Source organism: Apium graveolens, chromosome 2 (genome assembly GCF_009905375.1).
Source record: "Apium graveolens cultivar Ventura chromosome 2, ASM990537v1, whole genome shotgun sequence".
Taxonomy (NCBI): Eukaryota; Viridiplantae; Streptophyta; class Magnoliopsida; order Apiales; family Apiaceae; genus Apium; species Apium graveolens.
Window position 1 is genome coordinate 198,107,576 of NC_133648.1, and position 14,483 is coordinate 198,122,058.

At 35.2% G+C, this 14,483-nt stretch overlaps 1 protein-coding gene across 1 annotated transcript; it reads right to left on the bottom strand.

The window, feature by feature from the left end:
• Positions 1-7,932: 7,932 nt before the first annotated feature.
• LOC141696251 (calcium-binding protein CBP-like) lies at positions 7,933-9,014 on the bottom strand. The gene is made up of 4 exons (XM_074500420.1): positions 8,913-9,014; positions 8,417-8,586; positions 8,274-8,292; positions 7,933-8,010 (listed from the first exon to the last, which is right to left on the bottom strand). The coding sequence occupies exons 1-4, from the start codon at positions 9,012-9,014 to the stop codon at positions 7,933-7,935; spliced, it is 369 nt and encodes a 122-aa protein (XP_074356521.1).
• Between the last annotated feature and the right edge of the window lie 5,469 nt (positions 9,015-14,483).

Sequence of the window (14,483 nt, forward strand, 5' to 3'; positions counted from 1 at the left end):
ATCTATGGTAACAACGCTAAATCATAGGCGACTTTACCTGATTTTCTCAGTATCTTAAACGGTCCACTATATCTAGGAGTCAGTTGCCCTTTGGTTTGAACCTAATCAACCCTTTTCAAGGTAACACCTTTAATAATACCATCAATCCTATTTCTAACCTTCAGACTCTTTCGATACAAGTCCGCGTTCTTTGTCTGAATCAACACCACTGTGTTTTCGGTTTGTTGTACTAACTTAAGACTTAACAACAAAGCATTGTAGGGTATCATTCCCACACTAGCATGATAACTTCCCTTATCTGAGTCATCCTCTCACCCTTACTATTTGTCTGGGAATGGTAAGCGGTACTCATATTTCACTCAATCCCCAAACATTCCTGGAACTTCGTCCAAAACTTCAAGTTAAACCTCGGGTCTCAATTAGTCACAATTAAATAGGGACTCCATACTTTGTCACAATTTCATTCAAATACAGTTTCTCTAGCTTGTCTAAGTGTATCTCTCATTAATTGGAAGGAACATGCAGACTTCATCAACTTATCAACAATTACCCAAAAGTTCTCTGTCATGTCTTGATACGCCTGAGTGCTTCCAGGTGAATAGGATCCTAGAATTGCGGGCTTCTCTTTATATTTTACTCTTCAACTTAGTCCCATTGACATTCGTGCTCTAGCGGAAAAATTCAAACATACCTCTACCGTTCTTTTGGGTGCAACTTTCCTTCCCATTTAAACTACCCAATTCTTGATTCATACTTCTTCTTAACATTTCTTGATTTCCCCCATTCATTCTGACTGAAAAGTGATTTTATACAATTACTCCCTATTACCTCCATGAACTTGAACTTCAATTTCTAACTTCTCCCATTCTTCTGCTAACTCTTCAATAATCTAATAATTCAATTTTCTTTTCTACTCAAGGCATCTAACATTATATTGGCTTGTACGGGATATAATTAGTAGAATAGTCGTAATTCTTCATCAATTTCAATTTAGAATTCATACTTTGAAACTTAGCGTACCATTGCTGCTTTTCCAACCCTTTTGTAGGGAAATCTTCAGGTGTTCAGTTTGATCTTCCCTAGTCCTGAAGGGGCGAGGATGTTATCAATAAATAGAATTACAACTTACCCGAGCACTCCTTATATATTACGTCCATATAATCCTATAGACGACTGGTGCATTTGTCAATCCAAACAACATCACCGAAAACTCGTAATGTCTAAATCTTATTCTGAACAAGGTCTTTAGTATGACCTCAGGCTTAACCCTTAACTGACGGTAACCTGCTCTGGGTCAACCTTCAAAAACCAACACGCTCCTTTAATTGAATCCTATAAATAATCAATTATATGCAGGGGTTACTAATTCTTATTCGTCAACTTTCCAACTTCTGATAATCAACACGTAATTTCATACATACATTTTTCTTTTCTATAACCCACCTCCGTGCACAACATGAAATACACCTTGTCTTATTTTTCTTTCATCCCATAATCCTGAAGTTTCCTTAACTACTTACTTAATTCCTACTGGGCCATATGATACGGGGCTTTTGACACTAGCCCAACTCTGTACAGTAAACAATGAGGAATCGTATCACATGTTGTGGGGTAATCCTGGTAAGTCATCCGGTAAACCTTTGGGACTTCACTTGCTATCTGTATTTCTTCCAACTTAAGTGCTTCCTTCTTAATATCCCTTACATATGCTAGTACACTTTATGTTCTTACTTATGCCCTTGGATACTTATCCTTATATTAGCTTCCATAGATATTATTATTTGCTTCTTCTGGTAACCAATCATTGCCCTGGTTCCTTATCAAGGTCTTCAGCAGCCGATCTTTTACTCATATCATACGTCTTAGCCTTAGTTGTACTGGATGTCTGACCTTTTGATGCACTACCTCCCATGTTATCTTGGAAAGTACTTCTACAGTTCTTGGTAACATGCCCCACCTTGCCACAGTTGTAACAGATGACTCCTGGATTTTCTACCTTACATTCTGACTCATGGTATCCCTTCTGACCACACCTAAAACATTTAGTATTTACCTTACACCTTCCACCATGCCTCTTACCACATTGCTTACACTCCGATATAGGAGACTTAACCGACTCGGCTTGATTAGAGCTGGCTAAGGTGTTACCAATCCTGTTTAAAGAAATACTTTTCCTTTTTTTCTGAGACTTCTGGCTGGATTCTTCTTAACCTGATGCTTCTTCCATATCATCTATCTTTCACTTCTTATCTTCTTTTTCTCTAGCGGCTAAATTTAATCAAATTCAATTACTAAGGCGGCTTGAACTACGGAAGGATACGTCTTACGTTGTAATGCCACCAATCTACAATGAATTTCAGGCTTCAATCCTTTGAAATCTCCTTACCTTCTGAGCTTCAAAGCATACATAATCTGGTACAAACCTAGCCAACTCTGTGAACTTAGCCTTATACTCAGTTACACTTCTCTCGCCTTGCTTTAATTCTATAAACTCAATCTCTATTTGACTCCACACAAAATATGGGAAATACTTTTCCAAAAACAACTTAGTAAACCTAGCCCATGGAACAGGGCCTTCTCCTTCTAACGCTCTGGTTGACTCCCACCAGTAATTCACTTCATTCTTTAAGAAATAGCTTACATAATCAGTCTTAAGATTATCACTTACTTGAACGAGGTTGAAAACTTCCTCCATTTCTTTTAACCATGCTCCAGAAGCTACTGGATTAGGTTCACCTTGAGACTCAAGAGGTTTAACACTCTGAAAATATTTAAAACTAGCACTTTAATTCACTCCTTGTTGTTGCTGCTGCAACAGTAGTTACTGCTGCTGAACCAGTTGGATTAACTGCAACTGTTGTTGCTGCTGCTGGCGTAACAAATCTAGAATTTCATTTATAGTTGGGCCATCTGCAAAACTACTACTATTTTCTTTATAATGGGTAGCTTTCTTGGGTGGCATCTTCCTGAGATATATAAATGAGTTTATTCAAAATATAACAAAATGTTTGACAAAAGATATCACCGTTTAAACGATACACCCGTATCAGGAAAAATGCTGCCCAATTACAATACCCATATCTTTAATATCGGGGTCCATTTATAAAAGGAATCTAGATTAACGACACTAGCAATCACAACAACAATAACAGTAGCAGAATCATCAACAGTTCAGGAATACTAGGATACAAAGAAACTAAACACTGTTACACGATTCCTCAATATAACAACAATTGAGTAACTTCCCATCACTACTCAATTACCACATCAACTTTAATATACCACAAGACTTGGTTGGCTATATCACCCACCTACATTGAACAAACTGATAAATCAGGTCAATTTTAAGGAATGTTAAACTCTTCCAGGCACCATAGTCCAAATTTCAACCAAACTTTTCTCCAAGGATGATTTCTTATCACCCTCAAGTGATTCATCAATCACTGAATTACCTTTTCTTCCCAAGGCGACTTCTTATCTCCTTCCATTAACCTATCTTCCACAGAGTTAACTTTTCTAAAACCGCAACCTTCAATATCGAATCATGAATCCTCTCTACTATTGTCGTTTCTGAGATAGCTAGCAACCCGATGTAAAACTTCTATTTCCTCCAGACAGTCAACTCTCATTTACTTTCAATAACCAGGACTATCTAATTACAAAAGTTACTGACAATTCTTTGACTCGGGACTTCAAATGAAATTTCAAAGTCAAGGAATCAATCGAATAAGAAGGAACAGTGAGGAAGATATAGGTATGATTGAGAGCAACCATACAAGTACATAAGATGGTCAGTCTTAGTACCGCACAGTTCACACCACATAACTCGGTGGCATCCCACCAGACCCTTTTGTCAAATAGACAAATGGTCAATTCATATGCATTGTTTGCCCCAATCAACCGAAAAAGTCACCGAGGAAAGAAACAATGTTTAGATAAGAAATTCACAAATAGAAAGGAAAGAATCTGATTTGTAATGAGGTCAACAGGACTTTAAGTTACTTACATCACGCTCCTAACTTGCTCACAGGATGAATAAGTAACTTATGGAATAGTAAATAATTATTCTAGAAACAAAATTATGCCTCAAGAAAGAAGTATAGGGTTCAAGATATAAACCACCGTACTAATCTCCATTCATGATGAGACTTGGCTGTCATAGCAGCCACTGACTATTAGCATTCCATCTGAATTCACCGAGGTTGCACACTTGATTCATCAACATTCCTTGACGTCAAAAATGCTATATTTAGGGATAATATGGGTGTTTCTATAGCTGACACACCAAGGATTTGTGAAACGGTTAAATTCCCGCGATCAGACTCGTTTTCTCAAGGAGAAAACTTGAAATCTCTTTCGAACATTACTAGTAATATATAGGCAAAGGAAACGTACTCTAGGTTAGGGCAGTTCCAGTCAATCCTCAATAAACGTCAGGGTTATGCTTCCGGAACCCTTGACTGAACTCATAGACTCGCTCCTCTGATTGAGTTGCTGACTCACATCTATATATGAACCTTTTTGCACACTTTTGACTCTCTTCTGAACCTAAATCAGGGACTCAAACCTGTAGCTCTGATACCAACTGTGACGGCCTCAACCCCGGGGTCAGGAGTTGACGTCACCAACAATAATAATAATAAACATAATATAATCCAAATCACTACTTATACATAACCATGACCCCTTTACCAAGACCTTTTCCAAGTTTAAGTATGATTTAGGTTACAACTATTACAACACCAACTTACACAAACCGACCTGACACTACTAACTTAATACAGCAACTCAATAGACCATCTTTGGTCCAACACAACTACCTCATAGGAGCCTAGTACGGAAGGCACTGGAACTCTGCCCTGACTATCGCGGAAGAATCTCTTAGGCATCTACAATATATGTATAAAACATTCTATAAGGTTGAGCAATTGCTTGCTCAGCAGTACCACTATATGAATAACAAATAAAACAATTTATGATAAAACAGTGATAAGAACAGAGATTATAGCTCGTTTGCAAAACATGGAAAATATTCATAAACTGGATATTCAAAACTAGCATGCTTCCAAGAAAATAAACGTAGTAGTGTGCTGTGTACAAATACCAAAGTTTAATTCTAGCATGCCATTTTCATTTCCAAATCCACTGTCCATTGCTGGACCCATAAATCATCTGTCCCGTTACGGGGACCATAAACTATTTGTTCCGTTACGGGAACTATTAAACCAAAGTCAGATATAAAAGTGGTTGAATTCTAGGGACAGCTGATCAGTCCCCCACCACAATTTGTTTCGGAACTCATAGACTAGCTAGGTCTCTGTTATGTGGGACTAAGCGGCCTACCAGTGCGCGCATCTAACTTAACCTCTTACACAACCATGTTGGGTCATTACCTAATAACGACCTCTTACGCAACTGACCATCCAATATCTAATTTCGTGCTTATCCAGTTTCCAAAATCATTTACACCTATCTCTTTTTAAACGATTACAGCACACATTCTAAAAATCCTTTTTAATTTTTTTATCATAATCTAGAGACACTACACCATAAATGGCCTACAGCAACACCAAGAAAATGTTACAACAGGCCCAAAAAAGTGTTACCACAGCCAGAAAAAGGCCTAAGGTAACATAAAAATTAAGTTGCTTTTTTTCGAGTTACCTTTGGCCCCTAAGGTAACATTACTTTTGCCCTGGTGTAACATTCACTTTTGTGTTACAATAGCCGTCAAAGGTAACATTAATCAATGTCTATAGTATCACAATATGTATGTTACCTTTGAACTCAGAATTTTCAAAAAAAATGGGGCCTACCAGTGGGGCCCACAGTGGTGACGTGGCATGTAGGTTCCGCAGTGGTGACGTGGCATGTGGGTCCCACAATGCTAGCATCAAATTGGTACCTGGGGTAACACTTTGAACAACCTACTCTAATATTTTATGAAGCTACTATAATAATTTACCAGGAAGAAAAATGAAAAACTAATATTATAAAGTGTAAAATCGACTGCAAAATTTGAAAATATATTACATTAATCTAATACATTCCAAATTTCATAACCTCAACTACATCCATAACCAGTTTACAATCTACATAAATCACAATAAATTTAACCAATACAACTAACTAATCTACATCCCAAAACTTAATCCAGTTCCTGCTAGTAGCTGCCGAGAACTTGACACGTATGCATTCATCAACAAATATATAGTTGTTACAGCTGAAATGAGAAAGAAACAAAGGTTAGGTCATAAAATACCCTATATATATACCCTATGCAAAAGTATTGTACTTCTATATTCTATAACAACTACTATTTTACATACATGATGCATATATACATACAACAATGCCTGCAAACTCAATGATGCCAATGTATCTCTCCATCTAGCTAGCATTTTTTGCTGCATCAACATGAACAACAGGCACACTCAGAATTTTATGTTTGGCCATTAACTGGACAGCTTCAGCAACACTAGTGCCATAATTGATCAGGTTTAAGGTTGCTATATATAAGTATACATTAAATAATGCATACTATGCATATTAAATTTGAGGCCAAACTTCTGGACTTAACTGCTTCAAACAGAAATAAAATTAGGATTTCGGCTAAAGATTGTAGTAATAGTCTCTATGTTGTAAAGTAAACAAACCATACAATAATAGTGATACAGTACACTGTGTGATATTTACAGACATATCTGCGCTAGATTACACAAGGCAATGCATACCTGTTCACCCTTTAAATATGCAAGGGCATCCAAGTGGTTCCGCATCGAAGGGGAAACTCTTGATATATCTTAATCTCCCTTTATTCTTTTCTTTTTTTGCTCGTTACCTTCTACAGTGGAACTAGACCCAAAAAACTTTATACAATCAAAACTCTTTAATAATATACACCAGAAACATAATCAGCCTCACATGATATATCTTTAATTAAAACAAGTACTTAAACAAGAAATTTAAGAAGAATAGAAGGGTTTAACATTTCATGTTCTTTACAGTATATGTTTACGAGTAACTAGGACAGACAACAGTTTATAAAAGAAAATAGCTATAAGTAGATTTTTTTTAAAAAAAAAGGAATATGCTGATCACAAACATCTTACCACCAAACCAAGCAACCATCCTCATATATACACATATATTATTAGTCTACAAGACAACATCCAATTAATAACATTCTATAACTTATATAACCCATCTACTCTTCTTCGTTGTTGCCCTGGAGGTTCAGAGGGTAGCAGAGTATCCATCAGATAGCCTTTTTGAAATAATAACAAAAATGAATTATTCTCTATTTGTTATATCTATAGATTAATTAAACCTGCATCTGCTATCTCGTAAGATTCATAACATACACATTCTACCAACTCTAAGTTTACATCACCTTTCAGTTATTAAATTTTTTTGATAGAGCTGGACAAAATCAGGCTAATGGACAATTACAGTTTCAATCTATGGTCTATCAAATTAATCAGAGTATCTCCCATGGTTGGCACCCTTCAGGATGCCAACTTTGGTGGCAAACAATCAAATACAATAATATTTCATTGCAAAAGAAAACTTGTAACTTACAATCCACAGAAGTTACGTGTGAAGTTGAGCTTGGAATCTCTTCATGTTGTGTATGCACAACTGCAAGCCTGTCACCGGGAATTAACGCATAGTTCCCTATATGACTGTTGTACTCATTAATTCGTGGTGCAGAGTCGCCGACCACGTAAGTATGGCCACAATCATAGTAGGATATAATCAGATTGTATATAATCAGAGTTAAGAAGTTTAAGTAATATTCATTAATCATGGAAGAAGTATTAACTACACATATATAGCTGAAGAAAGGGTTGGATCACAACAAATTTAATCCTTAGATATTAATACTATGAACTCTGTTTCTGGAGAAATTACCAACACTTTAGGAAATAACTAGAAATTTGTAGCTCTAAATGTGCAGAATGAACTCATGTATGCAGTGTCCTTCTCCTTGAATTTCTCAGTAAGTCCCTGCAAGAGATACTGATTCATCAGACACATGCCAATATCTTAGTCCAATATTTACGGACAATATAATGTCAATCTTAGTTTTCACACTCCAAGTCGCAACAGGTGTTATACCAAAAATATATTAGTCAAAGTCTGGAGTCTACAGGTAATTCAATAATTCCCTACGAACTCAACAATTACTGTCTATAGCTAACTAACCACAATATACACAGTGCGGAAAAAATAAAATTCAGAAAACCATAATGTTTAAAAAGAAGCTATACCTTCACAGTGAGGTAGCACCTGTAATCAAAACAACCAAAAAACAAAAGAGGAAACAAAATAAAATGTTAGAAAGTTAGATTTAGTTCGAAGAAACTCTACCTTTTATAAAAGTAGAGCAAGAACTGGTGATATCGATTCATACTCGATGAAGTTGTCATATTCAATAGCCTTGTTCCTTCCACCAGTCTTGTCAAACTTGGACACCAGCAAGTCCAGAGGTGACACCACAAATCCAAGGCTCACCAGCGCCTCTCTCAGCTCAGAAGCATCAATTTTACCACTAATATCCCCATCATTCTTCTCAAAAATCTCCTAAACATATGAATACAAGTCACATCCATTACATTCACCAAATCACATATCTAGTATACCTAAATCCAATAATTCTAGTACAAATATTAAACACTCACCCTCCATCTCTGGAGACTGTAATACACAGATGTGAACTCCTTAGGCCTTGTTTTCATCAATTACGTAAATTTAGCACACAACTCAAATCATATAAAATAAAAAAGTACTTCAATTCAGGCATTCAACTGTCTAAATTCACTCCTCTAATATAATCGTATATAGGGATACACAACAGGAATTCATAAGAAGATCATAAGAAACTAAACAAAAGAACAAATAATACTTACTCCTAATGCAAAAGACGAGAGTGGTGAACTTCTGAAGGTGACGGTTCCATCAAGATGGTGGTCAGAATATAGATCTGACCAGAACATAAAATATGAAGACATCGTTTCAATAAATATAGTGTGGACGGTAGACATGCCAGTGCACAAACATTCCATGAATATATTATGATAAGAAAATCAAAAAAACATACAATAACAACAACAACAAAATCAGAGAGAGGGAGAAAGAGGTAATATATACATATACACAAAATGAGAGAGAGATTTAGTACCCCAATTCCAATTCCAATTAAAAACCCCAATTCCAATTCCAATTAAAAGGAGAACCGCATGATTTAAACCCCAATTCCAATTAAAACCCCTTATTCCAATTAAAAACCCTAGCTCGAATTAAGCTAATCTAGTTCAATTGAAAGCTGAGAGAGAGAGAGAGAGAGAGAGAGAGAGAGAGAGAGAGAGAGAGAGAGAGAGAGAGAGAGAGAGAGAGAGAGAGAGAGAGAGAGAGAGAGAGAGAGAGAGAGAGAGAGAGAGAGAGAGAGAGAAAGAGAGCGACTGAGAGATGGGCTGAGAGAGTTGTTTTGTGATTGAAAATTTGAACTTTGTCTGAATATCCGGGTTTTCCAAAATACTGCCGCTTCTACGAAAACTTTGAAAGCCTGCCTGCTTGAGCCCAACGAGAGTCCAAAAAACTGCCCTTATTTTCACTTATTAGTTTTTAATAAACTTTAATGTTTAAATAGTGTTCAAATTTTTTATTAATAAAAAATTATCAGTTACTAATTAGTAAAGTTTACATAATTAATAATAATAAAAATATTTTATCAATCTTTGCTAATATTAATATTATTGCTTAATTATATTATCAATAATGATTAATTTTCAAGTCAAATAATTATATATATTTAGTTATTTGTAAAATATTACTTTTTTATCCATTAACACCCTATTGTAACATAAGTTTCCACATGTTATCATATGTAACCCTTTGAAGCTATAGTAACATGTTACAAAAGCTATGGTAACATCAAAAATACTATGTTGCGGTAGGTTAAGATGAGCATACCTAATGTAACATAATTTTGTAACACCCATGATTAAACCATTGCGATAGGCCATCTATGGTGTAGTGAGATAAGCATTTTCAGAATTTACTTTTTCCCCAAAACATCGTTTAGTAAAACATAATTAAATACGGGGAATACGTAACTTAAAACGATAACAATACCGACTTGTACTTATATACATTACTATAGTACACGTAACATATAGGATTCATATATTCAAATCTCGATTCAATATTCGTTTTCGGAAGAACACATATACTCATCGTTTTAGCAAACAAGTTGTCAGTTATATTTACAAAATATTTATTTATAAGTATATAACTATTTACATTCGACTGGTAGTTCTGATATTTTACAGGACTCGCCCCCAAAAATCGGGTAGCGTCTCCTTTATTTATCAGACTACCCGTCGAAGCAATTCGACGTCAAATCATCACGACAATCCATAGTCACAACAACCAACATCCGCAAATTCCCAAATGCCAATTCAATACTATTATTAATTATTATTAGCATTGTACATTTAATTCATATTTTATATTTATTAAATAAGGACTCAGATAATAATCATCACGGTCCACCGTCCGCTCATCGTAATTCACCGCGGACGGTAGTAAAATTCATTGGTGCCCGATAAATTCGGGTATCCAAATGAAATTCACCGATAAATTAAAATAACTTTCCACACGAATAGATTTATTTCACAAATTTTACTCGAATATATCCTGCAGAAGGCTAAAATAAACGAAATATAAAAAATCAATTTCATCAGGAACAGTACGCGTATCACACGCGCAGACAGCCAGAGAAAACAAAAACCACGGACAGGACAGTTTCCGGCCACCTAGCTGGAAATTAAACCGGCGGTAACCGGAACTAACACCACCATGCATCAATTACTACTGAACATACATAAATTCCCCACATGTATGTATATATATATATGCTAAGCAGCAAGACCGAACCAAACCAGGAGCCATGGCCGGAAAACGGGAAGAACACGGCCGGAACAGGCACAACAGCGGCAGAACTCGCTGAGAAAGAAAGTGAAAGGGAGGGATTTCATAAGGAAGTGTTACTGAGAGGCCGAAAGAAACTGATCGGAGAGATTCCGGATGAAGCAGCAAAAGAAAATGGGTAAAAAAAAGTAATTGCCAGAAGATGAGGGAAAGAGGAGTATAAAAGATAAGGGGATAAGAACAATAATGTTTATCCGATTTATAATCCAAATCTGACTCCGCAATTTAACGATTTAATAAACAATGCATGGTTAGACATAACCCGAAGTTTGCGAGAATAGATTAAAAATTATCGGGATAATTGAAAGCTGATAAAATATAAATTTTGTAGGCAATTTTTAATTGTTATTAAAATGTGCTTTGAACCCGTAATTCAATTTTACCGAACTGAGTCGTACTTAAGATTAGTTCAAAAAATTACGGAAACAGTCTTAAAATATTGTAAATATCCCGAAGTAAATAAAAATGTAATTTTTATAATTTTAAAACAATTTTTGAAAAGCAATTTATACTCGCTTTTAACAATTAAACGAATCAACACGCGGGTAAAATTAATCCCAAAAATCTCCAAAGTAATTTTAAAATTTTCGGAATATTCCAAACTTGAATAAATATGAGTTTCATAATTTGTCTTAAAGAATTCTGGAATTAAATATATATTTTATAAATAAATGAAATCAGAAAATCATACAGGGCTAAATAATTGATGAAATATTGATCTCTAAATTTTATAAGATCCCAAAAATAATTATTGTAATTATAAAATCATACAAACAATTTTAGAGACAACCCAAATACTTATGAAAATAAATTTGCATTAAATCCACTTTTAAAAGTTAAAACAATTCAATACAACTCAATAATTAATTACGCAAATAACCTGGTATACCATAAATCACACATATATAATAATAAACAATACATAGCTGATAGAAGCTATACATATATTTTATTTATTTAATAATTCCATAATTATGTATTTAAATAATATGAGAATACGCGAGTCGTTACACAACTGCTATCAGAATTTATGCTATTATCAGAGTATTTCTCCAGTAAATAGAGAATGTGAAAAGTCACCAAGAAAAATTTATTTGCTTTTCTAATGCATATAACTTAATACCAGCAATGCACTTGGATCTTCCCTTCCACATATATACTGTAGATCTCAAAGGAGTACCTGACTTCAATTTTCTTTTCTTTTCTTTTCTTTTCTTCAGATAAGTGAGGCTTATCCAGCATTTAGTTCATCCTTAAGATTTACTGACATCAGAATTTGATAGAAGAGAAGCAAGAATCTAGTTTGTGACTTAGTAATAAGATACACAAAGTAAATTTGACTAAGCTCAAAATTAGAATTTGCTTGTGTTAATGAATTTCCACATAAACAACTAATTCAAATATGGGATTTTTATTATGTTAAAGACTACTAGGTCAGCATCGCGCACAGTAATCCTCATTGGATTGAATAGTCACAGAACATTCAAAATACTATCAGAGTATATAGATCCATATCAGATAACAATCAGTATTTAATGTAGTACAATTTAAGCACAGATTACATGAAGATAAGACAATCTGTAAACACTGATCATAAAGTCTGATACATGAGAACAAAAACTAAGCAGATTTTGAGAAAGAACCTGAAGCCATTCCAAGTCATTTACCAGTCCTGTAAACGTAGCTTCACATAGTGGTTTTGTGAAGATATCTGCTAGTTGTTGATCTGTTGGAACAAAATACAATTCCACTATACCTTCCATCACATGTTTCCTTATGAAATGGTACATAATGCTGATGTGCTTTGTCATTGAGTGTTAAACTGGATTACCTGTCATAGCAATAGAACTTTTATTTTTCATCCAAAGAATCTGTGCGCAACAGCTTTCTGCAGCAATATTTTCTGCTTCTGCAGTTGAATTGGAAATTGATTTCTGTTTCTTCTTAAACCAAGAAACTAATCTGCCTCCAAGAAATTGGAAGCTTCCACTAGTGCTTTTCCTGTCTATTTTGCATCCTGCAAAATCTGCGTCTAAGTAACTTATTAGCTTAAAATCTGATTCTCTACGATACCACAATCCTAGATCAGATGTACCCTTGAGGTACTAGAAAATTCTTTTCACAACTATTAAATGAGGTTCTCTTGGATCAGCCTGAAATCTTACACAAAGACAGGTAGCATACATGATATCAGGTCTACTTACAGTTAAATAGAGTAAAGAGCCAATCATACCTCTGTAGTTAGTAATATCTACTGATGCTCCAGTATCTTTATCTAACTTGGTTGCAGTGGCCATGGGAGTGGATGTAGTTGAACAGTCTTGCATTCCAAATTTCTTCAGTAAATTTCTGGTGTACTTGAATTGATTTATAAAAGTACCTTCTTCATTTTGCTTAACTTGAAGTCCCAGAAAATAGCTAAGTTCTCCCATCATACTCATTTGATATCTTGATTGCATTAGCTTTGCAAACCTTTCACAGAGTTTAGCGTCTGTAGAACCAAAGATGATATCATCAACATATATATGTACCAAAAGTAAGTCCTTTCCATGGTTGAGGTAGAACAGTGTTTTATCAATTGTGCCTCTGTTAAATCCACTTTCCAGAAGGAATTGAGCTAAAGTCTCATACCATGCTCTTGGAGCTTGCTTAAGGCCATAAAGTGCTTTGTCTATGTGGACATGATTTGGAAATTTTGGATATACAAATCCTGGAGGTTGTTCAACATATACCTCTTCTTCCAATTATCCATTGAGAAAAGCATTTTTCTCATCCATTTAAAAGACTTCAAATTTTTTGTGAGCAGCATAAGCCAAAAAGATTGTTATAGCCTCCAATCTAGCAACTGGTGCAAATGTTTCATCATAATCAATACCCTCCTGTTGAGAGTAGCCTTTAACAACCATCCTTGATTTGTTTCTTGTAATTATGCCATAAGTGTCAGCTTTGTTTCTAAACACCCATTTTTTGCCAACAATTGATCTGTTCATTGGTCTTGGCACTAGGGTCCAGACTTTTTTTCTTTCAAATTCATTTAACTCTTCCTGCATTGCTTGCACCCAATCAGCATCTTGAAGAGCTTCTTCCACTTTCTTTGGTTCAGTTTGAGATAGAAAGGAATGATAGAGACATTCATTTGATGTTGTTGTTCTAGTTCTGACACCTGCTTCAGGATCTCCAATTATTAAGTAAGGTATATGGGCCTTAGTCCACTTCCTTGCAGATGGAAGTTGCTCTCTAGAACTGGATCCTCCCCCATGATCCATGTTGTCCCCATCAGCATTTTTTGATGCTCCCCTGTAGTTATGCTCTCTGAAATTTCAGAGTTTGAGTTGGATCCTTCAGGAATTGAAGAATCAGAGTTTCCAGAATTATCAGAATTTGGCTCATCAGAACTTGATGAATCAGAACTTGAAGAGCCAGTGACAGGTTCTGATGCTTCTTGAGAGTCTTGAGTTGTGGTAGAATCTTCATCTTGCTCCCCCTAA